Source organism: Lipophrys pholis (genome assembly GCF_963383615.2).
Source record: "Lipophrys pholis genome assembly, chromosome: 1".
Lineage (NCBI taxonomy): Eukaryota > Metazoa > Chordata > Actinopteri > Blenniiformes > Blenniidae > Lipophrys > Lipophrys pholis.
The window spans coordinates 50,085,929-50,106,443 of record NC_137635.1 but is presented as its reverse complement, the minus strand read 5'-3'; the positions used below and the strand labels follow the sequence as shown (position 1 = coordinate 50,106,443).

General features: G+C 42.6%; 1 protein-coding gene across 3 annotated transcripts in view; it reads left to right on the top strand.

Moving 5' to 3' along the window:
- The window catches only part of pard3ab (par-3 family cell polarity regulator alpha, b), a 262,388-nt gene that overhangs the window by 113,136 nt on the left and 128,737 nt on the right, over window positions 1-20,515 (top strand). For all 3 annotated transcript variants that reach the window (XM_080487990.1, XM_080487989.1, XM_080487991.1), the window contains exons 6-8: window positions 12,522-12,613; window positions 15,503-15,586; window positions 18,312-18,437. In XM_080487990.1, coding sequence (XP_080344116.1) covers window positions 12,522-12,613; window positions 15,503-15,586; window positions 18,312-18,437 — 302 coding nt within the window. The remainder of the gene's footprint in view (window positions 1-12,521; window positions 12,614-15,502; window positions 15,587-18,311; window positions 18,438-20,515) is intronic.

Below are 20,515 nucleotides of genomic sequence, written 5' to 3'. Positions count from 1 at the left end.
AATGCCAAATTCAGATTTTATGCATTAATAGATATATATTAGGTCGACAGATTAATCTGGATTCTTGCCTCATAATGACAAAAGCACCTGTTTGAATTGGGGACTGAGGAGATTGCATGTTTTCCTTTTTGCGAGCGTTGATGTTCTGCAGGTACTTTGGTATCCTGAGACAATCCAATAACATGTAAGGTTAAACGAAGACTTCAGGTGAAAACGCAAAAATGTCATTGTATTTTCTGTGACCCTTTGTGACTGGGCTCCTAGCCACTGAAAACTCAAATTTTGACAATGCTTCACCTCCGTCGTCGCTGTAAACAGAAGACTCCCAGTCCATATTCTCCAGGGACTTGGTGGTTTTATAGTTGACAGTCATCTGTAATAGTAATCCAAGCTGGTTGTCTCTCCATATGAATGTCCGTGTTCTCATCATTGTGAAAGTTTATAACGTATTGTTCTCTGCATTCACGCATGTGTGGTTTCATTCCACAAAAAAAACAAAACAACAGCACCCACTAGTGGCCCAACTTTTCTGCTGTTTCCATCAAAACTGAATTATTTAAAAAAAATGTTGCAATGTAAATGTGAAACTTTCTCTTCTCTTGAAAGGTTGTCATTTAAATAGGGCCTAAATTGCACAATAGTCTGTTTTAGTCGATATTCTTCGATTGATGGTGGTCCATGTAAGCTTTACCCTTTACTTGGAACTGGTACCAATCCCAGTCAATGTTTGGCGAAGGGCAGGGTACCTCCAAGGACTCATAGGGCCGACAAAGTGAGGCACAGATAAAACCATAAGCAATTTAGAATAGTCAACTTAACTGCAGAGGCGCATCTCCGAGAGAGAACGTGTCACCTCGAAATAGAAAACCCAAAGCCCAGAAGTGAAACCAGATCAAACCTAATCACTATATCCACATTTAACCGGAGAGTTTTCACTTTTAACTTATAGCACACCCAATTTTCAATATGGTACCAAAAATTTCCATAAACTCCAACTTATCGTGTTTGTCTTTAGAAAAGTTTTACTCTTCAACTCACATATTCAGCCGTAGCTCAGCTCTCGAGTCATTAACTTTGCTGTTAGATCTACAGCCGAGCAGCAGTTCTGCTGGAGGTGTAGCACACACTGCTGCACAGCACTGCAGCAGCAGGCGGCGGGGGAAGAAAAAAAAGTCAAGAGAAAGAGTGTGAGAATTTGTGGAGTCCCCCCCCCCATCAGACTTGTTTATAAAGATATGCTCTTCTTCTCAGCAGCAGCCATTACAGTTGGAGTCAGAATAATGGCCTCCAATCTGACAACCGTGTGTGTGTGTGTGTGTGTGTGTGTGTGTGTAGATTCTTGTCACCATTACCCACAGCTCCCTTCCTCTCGGAGGGGCAGTTTGGCCGATTCTACCTGTTATTTTGCTCGATAGCAGAAACTCCATCAGGAGTCTCATCTTGGTAAATGGTGCATCACATAACAAGCTTTGTGACCTGCCACAGGCCAGCTTGGTCACCTCTGCTGGAATGGCATCTGCAGAGCACTCCACTGGGATAAATCAGCACAGTTCATGGAAGGAGTTGCTCAAAACACACGACGCTGTCGGGTTATTTCATATACGTGTTGATTTCACACCACCATGAAGGCAAGACCTGCTCATTGATCCCTCATTCCACCCAACCATTCATCCTTGTCTGCCGTCAATTTATCTTCTGTACCACTTTCCTCACGAACATTCACACGTTTTTGAAATCCAGGAGGAAGCAAACAAAGTAAAATCCATGGAGAGCATGCACAACAAAGGGGCAACTAAAATCCCGCCAGAATTCATCTTTAGGTTCAGCAGTTGGCAAGCTTATCTATGGATTCTGGGAGGAAGCCAGAGTGCTTGGTTCAAACCAACACATTCACAGCGAGAACATGCAAAGTCTTTACAGGAAGGCCTGGGTTCACTCATTTTGCCTGGAGTTGAAAATGTTAGCTATGACATCACCACACCACACAAGTCTTGATCATATCCGTCCGTCCGTCCGTCCAGTTTTCTGATTTGCTCTTATTCAGAATCAACATATACTTGTCGGTGTCAACCCATGTAATGTATTTCTATGATTTGCTCTTTAAGCAAAACAAGACTTTTGTTTCAGTGTGAGTAATGTGCAGAGGCCTGATGCATCACGATCCATATGGGTCGCTTATGGTCCAAAGTCACACTCATCCATGTGCATTTTGGAGCAAACTTGCTCTCCTTTTTCTTTTTCTTTTTTTTTCTTTTTCCTTTTTCTTCCCCCAGCTCATTTCACTGCCTATCCTGTTCCCTTTCACGATTCTTCTTTTCCAATCACACGCTCAACACCCACTCTCCCTGCCTGCACCTGTGCCATGTTTGACAATGCAGAGAGAGCCAAGTCGGTCCTGCCGGGGTGTGTCGGTGTGCCTTGGATTCAGGCCTACGTCAACCGCGAGCCCGCCTATGGCCGATTACTGTCTAAATAATCCATCCTCGCCGCTGGAATTTCAGACTTCCTCAAAGATCTGGAAAGGAATTTGGTGCAGTGAAAGAAGGATGTGTAAAGTGAATATCGCAGGACCAGCTTCTGTTTTAGGACTTTACCTGAACCCAAGCACTCAAATACATCGCTCACTTGAATTTTCCTGAGCTGAACAGCATTGTGGTTGTTGGCAGTTCTGAACCGGTTTCCACCAAATTAATCAAACACATTTTCCTGGAGCTCTGCTGGAGTAGCTTATTGTCATCACCAGGGGATAAAATAGTGTAGTTCTTAGTCCACCTTCCATTAACTAGGCACAAGAGAGGCGAAAGAGTATTTAGAATCTGTACGCCCGGGAAACTACTGTTGCATTGCTTCAAATGTACTCGGCTCCAAGTAAAAGTACTGTTGTTGAAAATTTCTCCAGTGAAAATATCCCTTCAGTATTCAAAGTATTAAAAAGAATGTTAAGAAGCATTATGTGTATTCTCATGAGCAGAGATTTCAATCAGTGTACCTGTATTGTCTATGTACAATGCACATTATGTAAAAAACAAATAAGGATTGTGGCCCCCTTTTCAGCATTTCTTTGTATTTCTGTGTAAAAGAACATTGTTTTCATAACATAGTCATGTAAATGCAAAGCTCTTCTGAAACTGAAATGCAAAAAACATGCGCTTTCACTTGAAATGTTGTCACGTAAAACAGGGCCTAAACATTGGTAAGCAACGGTGGTTTTTCAATATACACTCATAATGTGAGTTTACCTAATACCACGTTAGGATTTTTGGTCGTAAGTGGAATACGTTACATAACGTAAGTTCTTCTACTGAAAGTACGTAGCTGAGTCTTGATCATTTCATTGGGCACAAACTCAAATGCATGTCATTTGACACCAGCCTCATTGCCTTGCTGTCTGCTGCTGAACCCTGGATGAACATGTGAAGACCCAACTCAAAAAAACAAAAACAAATGTACATTATAGAAACTATGGAAAAAGTCAAACAGGCTCCTGTTAAAACATCTCGGTCTGAATGATGGACATTCCAGTGGAGAAGCTAAAACTTTCTGCTCCTGCTTTACCCCACCACCCAAAATCCAAAGTGTGAAATGTCAGAACGTTCTAGAATCCCCTCAGGTTTCAAGTCTGGAGTTTTCAAAGTGCCGTTTGCCATCCTTTCAGCAAGCTTCGTCATGGCTTGCTATTCCTCTGTGCAATGTGTCTTTGTCAGTCTCGCTATCTGCCTCTGTCACTCTCTTTGAGTCGGTGTCTCTCCACCTGTTTTTTTCTTCTTTATTCCGTAGACTTTATTGCACTCTCCCATCACTCATATCACCTGCCCTACACTCTCAGGAGGAAGCATTTCCCTGCTGCACTTCTCAGTAATCAGAATGTGGATCTTTTTCTCTCTTTTTTTTTTTTTTTGAAACCTAAAAGAATCGAGTTCGCTTAAAGCGCCCCTTCTTTCATGCACTCAATCGGATGCATAAGTTGAGAAAACTACGTGTCATCTTTACAATCAACAATTCCATTTCAAGCGACGCTGACTGCACTCTCGGGGGACACGAGCTCCGAAAACGTGCGTTTTTTGAAATTGCTCCGCTTCCTGATGAGACCCGTATTGTCTATTATGTTTGAGAAAATTGCGGTGCACATTTCGGCGCGGTGATACCCCTCCACCAACCCCGGCCGCTTCTGATTGAATTGGATCGCAGAAATTGCAGTAGAATTAAGTGGATCACTACAGCGGCACTGTGGTAATTTAGGAAGTGCTGGAAGTCTCATTTTACTCACGCTGATGCGGCTGCCGCTCCTGGTAGCTCTCTGATGCAAGAAGATGCAGTTGGCACGGCGATGGGCTGTGAGGAAGGCATGGATATTTAGCACAACGGGTCATGGTTTTAAGACATCTTCAAGGGATAATTTGATTGATAAACTGCGATCACTCCCTCAAGTTATGGAGGGTTTTTTTCTCCCAAGATGGAGGTTTTAATTTCAAAGCAGGTCATCTGGACCTGATCATATGTCTTAGAAAATGTCTGGTACCTTGGTAAATGGAAGTAAATAGCGTGTTTCAATTGCTTGAGCAGCCCCCAAAGAGCCTTACGTTGGTCATCACATTCACCCTCTCGCGTGGAAATGGAGGCGGCTGCCATGCAACGTGTTCAATCCACCCATTGGGAGCAGTTTGGGGCTCAGTGCCTTGCTCAAGGACACTTCGGCATTTGGAAAGAGGGGAATCGAACAGTTCCGATTGAGAGACGACCACTTTACCAACCGAGCCGGCTTCATCGGTTGCTTTGCGTTGCCTTTTATGCTTTAGATGTTCAGATCTTTAAGATCTCTAGCCCACCTAAATAAATCAAGAATAACTCTGCATTCATCATTTTTCCATGCACATTCCTGGTCTCCATGTAAAGGTATCGTATCTGAGAATCCATTTCATTGTATCTATGACTATACCTGAGTACATTTTGATAACCCAATGAGGAAAAAATTTTTTTATCTCCGCCTAAGCAAATTCTTGATTTTGACGGTGGATAACAGTATAACAAAAATGTTGCCATGCAAAGAAATCCCACTAAAGTCATTTTTTACTTTCTTGACAACAGCTATGCCAAAGTTTATTGGAAAAAGTACATATATATATATATATATATATATATATATATATATATATATATGTGCATATTTTACAAAGATTTAAGTTGGACCAGGAGGAATTTTGGATAGGTAAAATTCACCAAGTGTGCCGGAAGTCTTGGCAGCAAAAACTGTCCCTCCAATTCCTATTGTTCCATTTTCCCGAACATCATTTCTTCTCCTATATCTTCTTCACACCTTTCGTGCCAAAGCGAACCCACACACACTGTTCCCGTCTCCTCGTGTTGCAGGCCGCCAGGCTGATATAAACTCTTGATAGCATCCCCTCGGCTCAATGAATCCTCAAATTATTGACGACGCCATCCGCCCGTCTGGATCCCATTATCAAAGCGTCTTCAAAGGGGCCTAATTGAATTAGTGCAGGGATCTGTAATTGAAAGCCTGCTTTTAATGATGCATTGTGGTCTCGCGCCGAGTCGAGCATCAACATCCATCAAACGTCTCTCCGTCAGCGTAGATTGGAGTGTGTCGTGCGGCGCAATATCAAGCTTGATTTGATCCGACGATGCCATTTCTCATCAAAACCCGCAGTCCCTCAGACCCACTCCTCAAAAAATATCTATTGCTCATATTTTCTTTTCTCTGCAAAGTGAAGCATATCTCTGCCACCGAGCTGACAGCCTACACCATCATCAGCACGGCAGTATGCCAGACCCCGGTGACTTATCCAATGAATAAGACATCAGAGGTCATGTGCGGTGATGTTTGATCACTCACTGACACAATGAAATGTGTCTGGAGTCCATTCAGGTGGCCTGTGATGAACCTTCTGAGTGCTTTCAGTGGAAATCTGAAGATAGGGCCTCTGCAAGATGAGCACTCCACACACCTGGGAGCACCATGTGTGTGTGTCTGCGTTTCTGTGTTTGTGTTGTCTCACCTCTCCAGAAATTGAACGGATTTTTTTGTTGCCTCTTCCTGAAAGGGTCACACACTCACTGACCCAGAAGCTATTAGTAGCTTGTTGTTTGGCTTTTTTTCCTTCTGTTTTCAGTGGTATTTCTTAAAATCTGTGCTTTGGTGTTTTCAGAGTAGTATTTCTTTTTTTTTTTTGTTGATGTTTAAGGCCCGGCAGTGCTCATGGTAGCACTGATGGTTCCTACTAATGGTTACAATTTAGTGCAGTACTGGATCCATCACCTTGAATGTTAGAAGAGTCTATTTAAAAAAAAAAAAAAAAAAAAAAAGAGCAAATATGAAACGAATCTGACTTGGGAGTCATTGACCGTCTTGCCACGGTGATTTTTTTTTTCTCCTATGCATCTGTCTCTCTCAGGCACAGATGGTGTGTAGTAGTCTTCAGGTTAAAAGTCAAAGGTTAAGACTAATTTATAGTCTCTGGTTCAGTGTTTCATCCGGTTGTGGACATATGGTGCTCTGCTGGAGAGGACACAGATACCAGTTAACAATGACGGATTTGTGGTGTGTTTTGGAATGGAGTGTTTTGGAATGAGACCAGTGTTATTTTGTCTTCATGAGGGTGGTCTTTATGAAAAAGGAAGCCGCTTTAAATGCTAAATATTTGTAACCGACATTTTTCATTATTTAAGTCTTGTTTCCTTTACATTGACACATATTCATGTTCAAACATATCATATAAATAACAATACATTCTATATTTTGCCTAATTAAATACCTGAAAATGGGTCAAAAATAAAATGTCCGTCACCCATACAAGTACATCGTTTTATTTCAGAGTACATTCTTTCATATGCAGCTTTACACAGAAGATGAATGTGTTCGATCCCGCAAGCAAGTTTTTATCATGAGCACTCGAGCGCCACGATATTGGATATGTGTCAATAAACCGATATGCCAATATTTGTAAGATTTTTTTTTTTCCTATTACCAATGCCGACATCTATATAGTCCACCTATGCTTAATACTGACAACAGTTAATCACAAATTATGTTTTGTAGCACCACCCATATTAGAAATAATGATATTAATGCAGCTTACATGCAAGCCACATTTATTTTTTGGAACATTTCTGATGACAACACTGTAAAGTCTGTAATATTCAGAATGTTTTGACAAAACACTGAGGCATGTGATGCTTCGTAATTTTCCCTTTCTAGTTGCCGGAATAGTGAAAGTTCACTTTACGACTTTACAGAACATAGACTAGTCCCCATTTCTTAAATGAATAAATCTGAAATAGTGGGCAGCAGGTGACTCACAGAATTTTCAAGAACAGGAACCGATGTGGTTTTACAATGCTTAGAGATATAAATGTTAAAGTCCTAACTAAGCTCAGACTGTTGTACACACTTACCTGAGCCAGAACCAATGACAGTCATGTTGCAAACAAAGGGCAGAATTCCTTTCAAGTCCAATACCTACATCCTACATCCTACAGATCTATAAGGATCTCTTTCTGTTGTCGGATCCAAATTTTACCAAATTCATTTAATCACGTTCGTCTCCAGTTCCCCCCCAGCAGCAGCACAGAATCGGAACAGTTGTTAAATATTTTGATTTTAGTCGTTTTTCATTGATCTGGAAGCATAATTTATTGCAGTTCAGTCTTTCTAGTCATGTATATTGCAAATGATGATCTCATAATGAGGGTACATTTGTAGCTTATCAAGCGGCGTTCATTTTAATTGGATGCCTATGTAATCATATTACTTATAGTCTATTTAACCAACGCTAGAAGCTAGTTTATTGCTTGACGATTGGTAATGCAGTTTTGAATTACTTTGACATGAAGGTTGTATTCAGAAGTTTTAGTATCCAACTCTCTTGATTATTCTTTTGGCTTAGCAAAGTGTGGTTTAGTCATTTTCTTTTGTAAAATTCTAGTCTCGAGATTCTGTCTGATGTGATGTTTTTTTTTCTTTTTTCCCCCGCCTAACTTAATTGCCTCTGTCAACAGGCAGTGTTTCTCTCTACTGCATCAGTTCAAATCTCTCCCTATCGACTCTTTCACTGGGGCTGTCACTCTGAGGGGCAGCTTCAACATCAAACCTTCAACTTTTCAAAGCCCAACTTTAGAGTATGGATCATCCATATTTAAGCAGATCTGGATTTAAAAATTTTACCACCGTTTCAAAGAGATGATAGGAGCAGCGTGCAGCGTCACAAAAGGCAGTAAATGCCGTTGTTACTGACTTTGAACATCATCGCTTATTGTCACATTTAAGATTCACCCCACATCAAGATGTTTGCAGATACTCTGGGGAAAATCTGGAGAGAGAAAAAAACCTGTGTTTCATGCATTCACAAGAGTTTGCCGGTCACCTGGTGGTCAGAGTGGCAGGAAAGGGCAGCGGGCAACACGTCATTAAAGTGCAGCATTACTTCACTCAGTCCTTCCCTCGCATGCACACACACACATACACACTAGGTGCAGATCACTTCATTTAGTCTGCGAGATAGGAAGGACAGGCCCCAATGGATTCTCCTATTAATCTTTAATGAGCCCCCCGGCCTGAAAACTGCCCGCCTGCCTCTGCCTCTCCACATCCAGGAAACAAACAATGACTCGGCTGGAAAACAGCCCGGCCGCCCGGCCTGGTACCCGCTTGCCTGCCTGCCTGTCTGCCTGCGAGCCATTAACCCCCCCAACTCGGCTCTGAATTATTAATGTGGCCATCCATCTTTCTTCTCGCTTTTGCCCACTCCCAGAGACGGGAATGGGCGACGCCTTCGAGGTGTGGTAGGAAAAGCGTGCCGATGCCTTTTTGTTTTTTTGTTTTTTTTTAAGTGTCTTTGGTTTGTCTCTTGAGGATCGCCTCCATTGGTCAATCTGGCTGCTGATTGCATATTTGCAAGCGAAATGTACTTTCTACACAGACGATACTGCTGTTTCTTACTGTGAGCACACTGACAAACCAACATGTCGAACCAAACCCCAAAAATCCAGGAGAAGGATGCCCCGTTTTTAAAGCAAACTCGGCTATTGGAAAGTAATGAGAAATGTGACGGGGTGAGTTTAGTTTATTAGTTATCCTTGATTTTGCACTGTCTTGGAAGATAGCTCCACATTTGTTCAACTTTCATTTTGATGTCAACACTGTGGCCCTTAGCAAGACGTTGGTTGCCACAGTCTCACGGATAAAGATAGTGGTGAATAATCTAATGGAGCTTTTACAAAATGAACACGGGGATCAATGAGACTGGCGCTACTTTCCAAACGATGGCTTGCAGATTGGCATGAAAACGAGAACTAGGATTGCACATGATTAGTTGGCTAAATATTCAAGCGTCTTCCCCCTCACTCGTGTCAGCACTACCACTTTTTGTTGGTTTAAGTAACTACTTTGTCTTTTATGTACAAGGCTGCTTTACTATTAAGCACCCATCTCCGCGTCATTGGCACAACAGGACTAATATACAGAAGCTTGATGTGCTTGCTGTGATTTCACCCAGTGTAAGATGCAATGGCCTCACAAGATATGCCCAAACTTAAGTTTGTTAAAGGTAGAAACTTTGTAATGAGTATATATATATGCAAGAAATTGGGCCTTGTTGACACCTCAGGGAAATACGACCCAATTCAGATTTTTTATTTTTTTTTACACACAAGTGACTTATATCCAACCTGTATTGTGGCTGTGTCAAAGCTCCGATCCCGATTTGTTTTTCACACCAGACCCAGGCCTCGTTCATAAGTGGTACCAATTCTGATATTTTTCCACAAGCGACTGCTTCGTCATTGACCCGCTGGTGGAAGCGGCTCCGCCGAAATGATAAAAGCTGTGCTCTCTTTTTACCTTTCTCTTCTTCTTCTTTCCCTCTTCACGTTTTCTAGATTTTGTCGGCTCGTATTTAACAACCACTTGAAAATGAATCTACACTGTAATAAATACATGTAATAAATGAAGCCAAAATCATAGTTTGTTTTCTTTAATTGTATCGCATCAAGTTCATCAACAGCTTTCTGTTGGCAAGATCAACCGAGAATAAGCTTAATATTGATGTAAAAAACCCAAGAACTCACTTATTCTGAGCACACATTAATGGAACACCTTAACAGTACACGTCTCGGTGAGTTAGTCTTGTCCATCACTTCCACTTGCCTCACCTTCATTATCCCCTCATTTAGCCTTCCGCGCAGACAGACGCGCACGTTGTCTCTGTCCGTGTTGAGAATAGAATTGTCGGCGAGCAGCCTCGGTCCTCGGAGACGGTGCTTTGTGGAATAAAGGGACTTTCAGAAGCGTGCACACGGTGAGATGAATGCAGATCTCCTCTGGTCTTCCTCAGATAGCGAATCCTCTCCCTCTCTGATGCCCCATTGCTGCCTCACTTCCTCTTCCCCTGATGAATACCGAGCATCGTCAGATGAGTTTCTGATGCTCTTTGAGTTATTGTTTCCCTGTTCGCTGGACTTTCTCTTCCTCAAGCTTTTGTGTCTGCACCACATATTCGGCAGAAGCATTTCATACTACTGAATAAATCATAGGCTTTCAGCATCTTTCGCAACACTTTCATAGTCTGCGAGGAAAATTCTCTTTATTTTTTCCTGGATTTTGCCCAAGTCTCCAATGGTGCCATTAAAAAATGAAAAAGTTATTCAAAAATGTTCCTCTTATGCATATGCTTTCATAATCAAGTTTGTTGTTGTGAAATCAAGACAGAAGAATTTAAGGCTCTTCTTCTCAGAAGCAGTTCAGACTGGATGGCCTCATTTGATGATTCAGAAAGTACCGGGTTTAAGATTCAAGTGCTGCATGTGTGCAGGCAACAAATTCTAACTTTGACAAGAAGAACAGAGTTTTACAAAAAATGTGGACGATCCTTGTCCGTCTGTTCACTCTTCTACCATCCATCTTAAAAAAAAAAAGACACTTTATAAAGGCTTCAGCCCACAAACTTTGAAAGTAGTCCAAGTGCATTGTCGGGGGGGGGGGGAAGACAAATCATGTTGGTTCATCCTGAAGTCTTAAGTGTATAGCTTCTCTAGGGCTAAGCTGAGAACTTTTGTAGATCACATTGGAACAGTACATGTAGTGTTTCAAAGTCCATTGAAGAAATCCTTAATCCGCATGCACTAAAGAGAGGAATGCTAAGCAGCTTCATTGAAGAGGGTTGAAGATCAGCACGGTAGATTGGATCCCAAGAAAGCTTAAAAGACTACATTTTGTTATATAATTTCAGTGTAATCCCACATTTCACCACTAGATGGTGCGGTGAGGTAATCGAGTATTTAGTAACAGGTGGCAAGGGTTGTAAATAAAACAGCTGAATACATTACAAAAGACTGCTTAAATCTACATAATGTAACCTTGAGTTTGAGATTTCATAACTCTTTACCCAAATAACTACCCTTTCTTACATTGCCTTTCCGGAAAGCCCCCCTCGTCAGATTTGCTGTCTTCCTCTCTTGGTTGCGACGCTGCACGCGGAGCCAGCAGGAGACGTTGCCTAAATTAAAAAGACGGCAGTCAGAAGTCCTCGCACACACTTTTCACACACACATGCTCGCACTGCCCTGAAGCTGCATGTCCTCCAGGCACCCGAAGTGTCATGGCAACCACACGGCAGCCACGGTAACGGCGGGCTCATTTTCATACTGATGAGACCAGTTGCCGGGGAGGCCTACGTCGCCGCTGCTCGCTCGCTCGCTCGTCTCTCCTCTCCGGTGTCGTTCTGAAATTTTAATGACCTTCTATTTCAGCTTCTCATTTTTCTCCGCTTTGCTCCGTGTGTGTGTGTGTGTGTGTTTGTGTGTGTGTTGTACATGTCACGAGCTGCTGCACCTTGCAAACCGACTCACACCACGTCTCCACTGTCAATACACGAAGAGACAATGAAGGTTTTGGTGATTCCTGTTTTATGAAGGAGTTATGTATTTTTACACGACTGGAAGGCCTCCTCCTCCTCCGGTCTGCTCCTCTCGGCTTTTGCAGGTTCGCATCTCGGCCAACTTTTCATCTCGTGTGGCTCGTGCGAACAGGAAGCTGAGGAACAAACAGTCTGCTGCATCAGCTCAACAAAGCAGCCTCATCCCAGCGCTGTTGGTTGGATTCATCTTCCGTGTTGCGCGATCAAGGGAAGGATGTGAAGACAGCCTCGCTAGAGATTTTGTGAACAGACTTGTGTTCTTGATGCAGCCTTGTCTCGTTTCCGAACCCCGAAGTCTGTGCAGAAGGCTGGAGGTCAGCATTAATCTTGGCCAAACTGTGGTCAAAATGTGCCGCCGAGTGGTGCAGGGTGAAAAAATGTTGGTAATCTCAAGGTCACGGTGACTGAATGTCACTGACTTGGGTTAAACCTTGCCATCATGTGGTTATCAAACGTATCGGAGCGATCATCACAGCTCAGGGAAGCATAGACAGATAGGACATCCCCTTCCTCCTTCATTTTAGGTTGATCTTGTGCAAGAGATGTCGGAATCCACCAGAAGTCTTAATGTCACTGACTTTTTGTCTCCAGGATGACGACAACAGAGAGGGTGAGAACGGGAGGATCGAGCCCGTTGGCCGAGCCGACTCCTGCCTGGACCACACTCCTGTGAGATCACTAGAGTAAGTCGCTCGCCTTCTCCATGAAATCAGTTACCCGATCCCCGGAGGATTATCACGCCACTGATATTTGAAAGGTTTTGATACTTGATCTTTCATCTTGGAAAAGCAACGTCTTACCTTTTAACCCTGGACACTGACCTCCAAATAGAGAGACTGCTGACTATGTTTGTTTTCTTCTCAGGTATTTTCCAGGTTTCACCAAGTGTTATCAACCTGCATTGTTTAGGAAGTTTAAGCTTTGAATGAATCATTACTGTTTCAGGTTTCTCCAGTTATTCTGCAATATTCTCAATGATTTGACAAAAATGAACAACTTTACTTGTCCAAAGAGCAGGAGGAGGAGGTTGAAATTCCTAAAGCTATGTCGCATTGACTTTTTTTGATGCACGTACATGGTTGGAGAGTTGCAGAGCTGCTCTCTCTCTTCACCACTCACTGGGTGGACGTAAGCGTTGACATCATGGGAAGTTGTTTCCACCGAACAGCAGTTCTGTCGTTTTTTCATCAGACTCGACTTGAGTGCTTCGGAATCCTGAACTAACTCTGGATTTCTAGCGGCTTCCAAGGTGGAACCTTTTCTGATGCGCCATGTCACCAATGATAACAATCCAAGGCCCTAAGTCGCAATAAGCATTAGTATATATATCTGCTTCTGTCTGCAAAGTTTTAATTTCCTTTTGTTTCCACTACTTTATGACTGTATCTCCTGAAGTGTTTTTCTCCCAGTGACTAATGGCTGAATGCTGACACCGAGCCACACGTCACAGTCATACAGAAAAGTAGCAACGCAGTACGAGTACGCAAGGGTAACTGTAATCTCAGTAATCTTGCATTCACACACTTCATGAGTAGCATTGGTGTCGCTGATCAGAAAGGTGGCCGCAGCTGTCAAATAACAAAGCTTGAGTTGCATCGGCTTCCAAAGACGACCTGTGTACTGTCGCTTTCACCTCATTGTTTTCTTCACATAATAAGTTCTTCAAAGCCCGTACAAAAGCCGTGGTTCTACACTGGAGCCGAGGTTTGTTTGTGGCAAATCTCATTTTCAAGCCCGCTCTCTGATTTACATAATTCTCTTTTGTTGTGAGCGAAAATGATCCTCGTCTCGCCATCAGAGCTCTCCCACGCGCTCACCCGTTCGGGCTCCCGTTATTAACAGCTGTGTTTTTGTTTTGTTATTTTGCTCTGTTGCATGCTTCCAGTTTAATATGCAGGTATGGTATTATTATTATTATTCCTATGATTTCCCAGCGACTCCAGCTTTTTCCCGCCTCTTAGTTGTCAACAAGGGGCCCATTTTCCCCGAGCTAATCATAGCCATTGTGTCAAAGCTGCGAGTGGATTAGATGTGGCATCTTGTAAAATGGGCCATTGCATAGGTGTTTTACAGCCAAGCAGACAGCCCCGGAAAGGCAAATAGCTGCAAGTGCTTTCTGCTTTTAAAGGGTCAAAAGATGTCGTTGACAATATTTATCCACATGTAGATGTTATTTCCGCCTCGGGCACGACTGGAAATGAATACACCTGTGTTAAAACCACATTTTGATCTTCAATATTCAGTCTGTTTTTCACCTGAGGTGTGCACAGATCTTCCGGGCATCCATTTTTGGTTTCTTGTTGCAAAACATTTAGTTTTTTTGTTTTTTTTTGATCGATTGATCTCTGGGTTTGTGGTGCTTTTCTACGTTTCCTACATTGAAACAGGACTAAATGTGTTAAATGATGCTGGAACTGTGCTTCTGAACCCACACTGTCCATGAAGCCATGCAGACACGCTCAATCACATTTACTTAAGAACAACTCGTGTATATGGTGTGAAAAAAACTTTGGTTATAGGGAAAGTACTGAAGTTATGTAGAGGGGATAGATCATATGCACAAACAACTTTTATATTATAATAAAACTATGTCCATTCAGCTATAATGACACAGAAAAAGACAAAGCTTGTTTTAATGGAAAATGATCAGAATTCAATTTAGAATTTGTTTTTAAGGACTATCAAATATGTAATTGATTATGTAATCTTTTTGCTTCAACACATCATGAGCTTGTAACCAAGTGTTCCATACTGCAGTGGTTACGACTAAAACTTAAAGCAGGGATGTCAAACACATTTTAGTTCAGGGGCTACATACGGACCAATTTCGTCTTGGGTGAGCCGGACCGGTAAAATAGTGCCATAATAACTTTTAAGTTGAAAATTTTAAGTTGTTCTTTATTGTGTCGCAGAGTATACAGAATGAAAATGTCTATATTTTAACAAAACCAATCAATTAGTACCAAAAAATTACAACAATCTGAACATAATTTCAGCTTTACAATGACTTAACAAGGCACTTCACAGATATGATTTATTTTCCCCCAGCAACTCGCCGTTTTAACAATTTACTGTGAAATTCGAAGCATTTCACTCTTTAACCTTTTTATTCTTATTCCTTTGCCGCCAACAGGATCTTCTCATATAACTCACAATGTCTAAATAAGTCAAAAACTCAGAGAATTGAGATAAAAAGTCTTCACAACACAACCTCTCACTGCCAACACTAATATAGAAAAGTTGAAGTCTTCTCAGAAAAAATTCTTTAATCTAAATTTGAATTCAATTATGCTGGTTTAAATTGATCATGTTAGTGAACACCTTCTGTGTTTTCCCTCACGTGTGTTAAATTTTCCTTTTTTTTTGATTGTTTGATTTCTCTGTTGTTGTTTTTTTTTTTATATATAATTTTCTTCTCCTTGCATGCTATTTTAATTTGTGCCTTTTCACCGTTGTATTCCTTTATTTTACTGTCTTACTTTCTGTTTTTGTTCTCGCCCACATGGTGTCACCCCTCTCTTCTGTTTGCCCCCACCCCCCCCCCATCCCGGCTCTCCATCGCCGGCTCACAGAGACATTGTCAAACTGGTGGAGGTGTCAAACGACGGCGGGCCCCTGGGGATTCACGTGGTACCTTTCAGTGGCAGGGACCGCAGGTAAAGACAATCTATTCTGAGAGGAGCAGAGAGAGCTTGACAGAGCGTCAACGGGGCTTTGACTTGCCTCCAAAACAAATCCAGTAAATTGGTTTACATTTCTGTCCTGTAGTTCTTGGGAGTCAACATTTTTTAAGTTACCTGTAGGCTCCACTCTATAGAAGTTAAATGTATGTCAACAAACTAAAAACTTTGAAGATCTTTTCAGCTTGGACTTTTTTTTTTGCTAATTCCTGGTGAACAAACTTCTACATGAGTATATTGATTTTCTGGACCCCCCCCCCCCCCCGAAAAAAAAAATAAGATATATATATTCATTCATTTATATATTTATCAGTCATTGTTTTCTTCTTCAATGTATATGTTTGGATAAATTAAAATATATAAATTTTCTATACATAAGACGATATATATCTATAAAAATTTTGGGAACGTTTTGAATTACAAAGAAACAATTTTAGTTTTCTGTTTCTCAAAATGTTGCACACACATCTTTTTAAGTCTTTAAAAATGATATTACACCCTTCATTCTTTATGTCAGTTCTATTTTCCCCCAAAAGGAGTTGTTAAAATGGAACATACACACATGTTAATGCATACCAGACATTCTAGTGCCCCGTTGTGTGTGTGTGTGTGTGTGTGTGTGTGTGTGTGTGTGTGTGTGTGTGTGTGTGTGTGTGTGTGTGTGTGTGTGTGTGTGTGTGTGTGTGTGTGTGTGTGTGTGTGTGTGTGTGTGTGTGTGTGTGTGTGTGTGTGTGTGTGTGTGTGTGTGTGTGTGTGTGTGTGTGTGTGTGTGTGTGTGTGTCACTCAGCTCGAACACACCCACACACACATTGTGAGCATCATGAAGCCATTTGCCAGTTTACAGTGATCAATCATAGTTGTTTGGGGTTTGCAGGTGACCGTCATATTTCTCCCCGCCGCTGCTGTCACGTCAGCTTTCGGTCGCACAAAGAATACACTGAGCAGGGCACACAATGCTCACATCTATTCGACACGAACACACGTGGAACAAAGCTGTGAAGGATTTAGAGGAATTTCACATCTGGTTTGGATCCGTGCAGAGGGGCCGTTTTTTGGGGAAGTCAGGACTTTCGTTGCAGTCGAAGCAAAGACGCAGTAAAATAGCTTGAACTGTGTTTTAAGATCAAATGAAGGTTGAAATAATGGGAGAAATTCAGAATCCCAGTGCAGACCTGTTATATGTGACTCTTATTGCTCGATATGAGTTGTTTTCTTCTTGTCTCGAGATCGCCAGCTTAAACTTTCTCTGCATGCCCACTTTTGCCTCAAGTCCTCCAAATATCCTCACCGACTTCCAATTCTTCCTTGAACTTTAAAATCAGAATCATACCACTTCGTTGTCTGCCTGACTTAATCAACGTAAAAGCACATTTACACTGCGCCTTTCTCTTATCGAGGAAATGTCAGTTTGGGCGTTACACCCAAGATTAAGATGCCCGGCTTTCATCAGAGAAATGGCCCGTCTGCAGCAAATCACATTGTGTCCTCCATCAAATTCAATCAGCAGAATTGTCTCTGAACTTTCTCAACTCCTGAACTTCTCTGCCCCCTGTCTGTAATCACATTCCCATTCATATTGAATTATAAATCTCCGGGCGAGGGCAAGCATTAAAGCCTAAAATCAACGGCGAGGCTGGCTCCGGCTACCTCCGAGAAAGCCTTTATGCACACACCAATCCGCACTCGATACCGCAGCCGACTCGATTAGGCTCGTGCCGTCACTTGATTTTCCCTCCTTCGTGCTCCGGGGTATAATCCGCAGAAGGCGCCCTTTCAGGTGAAGTTAGCTCCTCGCCGTGGCGGCACGGTGGAGGCCTAAGCCAGTTCGCCACACCAGATTACAGGGCGACAACCGTCGCGGCTCAGCATGGCTCAGGGGCTGCAAGGCGATAGACCGACTCTGCTCCGGCTCAGCTCCTGTTGGCACTTAATGGAGATTTTTATTTTATTTTAATTTTTTTAATGTCGCTCTCTGAGCCCGCTTTGTGTATTTTGCGCTCAGAAAAAAGGGTCAGGAGGACTTTGAGGGGTGCGTAAAGCATCAGCCTCGGCCGAACTCCACTTCAGTTTTTGAATGTGACGATTGAAGTGAATTACTACTGGATTTCTAAAGCATGACGGTCGTAGAGATGTGTCAGTTGATAGAAAAATAATAACAATTGTTGCCTCAAGTGTCATGACTCCCAGTCCATGTTCTCCTGGAACTTGGTAGTTTTATAGTTGACAGTCACTTAAGTGACAACCCAACTTCATCGTCTGTCCATACGAATGGATGTGTACACTCCATTTTTAATGTTTATAGCATAAATGTGTTTGTGGTCATTCACGTCAACTGGCAATTTAGATTGACCATTTAATCTCGACACACATATAGAGTACCTTGATAAAACCCATGTGCACAGAGGAAGATCATGCAAATGATGTGGACTTCAACCAGGAAACACCAGGTCCTGTGTGGATTCAAACATGGCCACACCCACCTTGTTCTTAAACCTATTTGGAAGGAATTATTTTTTAAAAGCCAAACTAACAAACATAATGATCCAATCACCATAAATAGTTCAGCATTTTGTGTTTCTCAGTTTTATTTTTGTTTGTGGACTGAAAGATCCCGAATGTCTGCCAAGCTTCAGTCTCTTCCTGCATGAGACCTTTTATCCAGCATCACTTCTTCCTGACGTGACCTTCTAAACATTTCAGGACTCTTGGCTTGTTGGTCAAGCGTCTGGAGCGGGGAGGCAAGGCCGAGCAGCAGGGCCTGTTCCAGGAGAACGACTGCATCGTCCGTATTAATAACGGAGACCTGCGAAACATCCGATTCGAACAGTAAGGCTCTCCGGGAGCCACCACTGCCGAGCTCTGGTGGTCCCTGGATTTCCTGTGTGATTGGCTTTTTCTTTTCTTTTTTTTGGGACCCTCTCTGTAACCCCCTCCCTCGGTGTTAAACCATTCTTCTTGCTGTTATCCTCGTGCTTTTTACTCCCTTCCTCCTGCCTTCCTGCCAGCGCACAGGCTCCCACTACAGCCTGTCACTGTGCTAAGCTAACCTTTCCCTATTTAACTCCCGTAGGTCGCAGCCTCTATTGCTGAAGCGGCGCCTGCAATCCTCTCAGCTATTATTCCCCCGAGTTTCAGTAACACCTCCACAGGACTCCTGCTCTCGCACCTTTCTCTTCCCTGTCTGCTGGAAGTAATGGGAATGAGGCTCCAAACATTCACAGCCCTCTGCTTGTCAGTGCTGCTCATGTCTCCCGCTTCCATTCCCCGCCTAACCAAGTCCACCCACTTTCCCCCTTTTCAGATCCCGTATGAAGCATGCATACTTTTGTTTGTCTTATGTACCGTGTCACATGCAATTTTAAAAACCTGCAGCGATAGATACGTGTGTCTTGATTTTTCCACGACGGTATAAATGGATACTAAATTTGTGCATGCTCTCTCGTCCGATACGCAATTCCAAAGCGGTATACATTATGCAAGACGGCTGTCATTGCAAAGAACCACCCACACATGACGGCGTACAGGTGCATATTGAAGCTTTAGTTGGATTTGAAGGGTTTGCTCCCTGTTTTCTAACCGTGCACATCGTTTCATCTTGTTACCAAGTTGCCCCTTTTTTCTTTTTTGCTGCCACCTCTATACAATTAAAGATGATAAAGATATCGTATTTTATCATGTTAGTTTGCTGCGATGGCACTGCACAATAATGAAATGCTGCTCAAATCCCACAGAAAAAAACTATATTACTTATGCGTTACAGTGAAACACAAAATATTGTGTATAAGTGTTACACAGCTGAATTTAAACTAAAACTCCTAAAATGTGTAGCTGAAAGAGAAAAGGGGACAGTAGAGGGCTTGTATGGTCTGAGAAGTTTGTGAAGGACTGGCAAAAAGCTGAGAAACGACACTAAATAAAAAGAATAAGGCTAATTGTGGGCTATAAGCATGACGGCCAGAGCTGGAGGAACAAATTAGAAGACCGTTACCAAACAGTGAGCTTAGTGACAGGGTAGTTATTATACATATTAATACGCAGATGTGACTTATAGTCCAGAAAATACATAACCTCTTTCATGAAACGGCAGCCAAGGATTTCTATCATTTGGATGTTTCGGCCCTTTGATTCCTGCCTTGCTGTGTTTTCAGGAACCAGAAGTTTAATGACGTGTTGAAAACCTTCCATACATGGTGTTACTACTAAAGCATGAGTGCCGCCGTTGCTCCCGTTATTTTTATAAGGCAGCGGACTACATCCTGTCTGGAGCGCGATCTGGCCTGAAATCGTAAAGATGCCGTGACCAGGCCGTCGTCCTCAGGGGAAGGTCGTTAGTGGCTGGGAAAAAATCGGGCTTCGGAATTTCGCGAAGAAATCCTTTCGGCTGTCCAAGATTCAGTTGTTCATCAGTGGTGGGTTTTTTGGGGGGGGGGGGGGGGGGGGGGGGTCAGAAGGGAAGCAATAGAAATTTTGGGGCCCCGCTATGTTCCCAAACGTCCGTGCAGCTGTCAGGAGGGAGGCCTCGTCTGGAAAATCAGTTTTATTGAAACAGGTGGCGCTAACAAGGCTCTGCTTCTCCAGGGTGCTGACAGCCAACATGAGATTCGTTCACACCTACTGTACATGAGCTCACTCCGAAGGGGGTTTGAAAGAGGATTTTCTGCAAACTATCCGACGGATAGAGGTCTCCTTCATCTGCAGCCAAATGAGGGGATTATGAGATGGAGCTGTCGGGGAGGGTTGAGTCTCTTTTTAGAGCCGCTCACACTGGCAATAAGTATTAATTAACATGTCACAATGTTCAGGTGGGCAAAGATGGATCTTTATAAATAGTCTGGCGATGTTTGCGTCATTGAGAACCTTCGGGGAGGTGTGGGGCTCGGCAAGTTTCTGCTTTTTAGTATCGG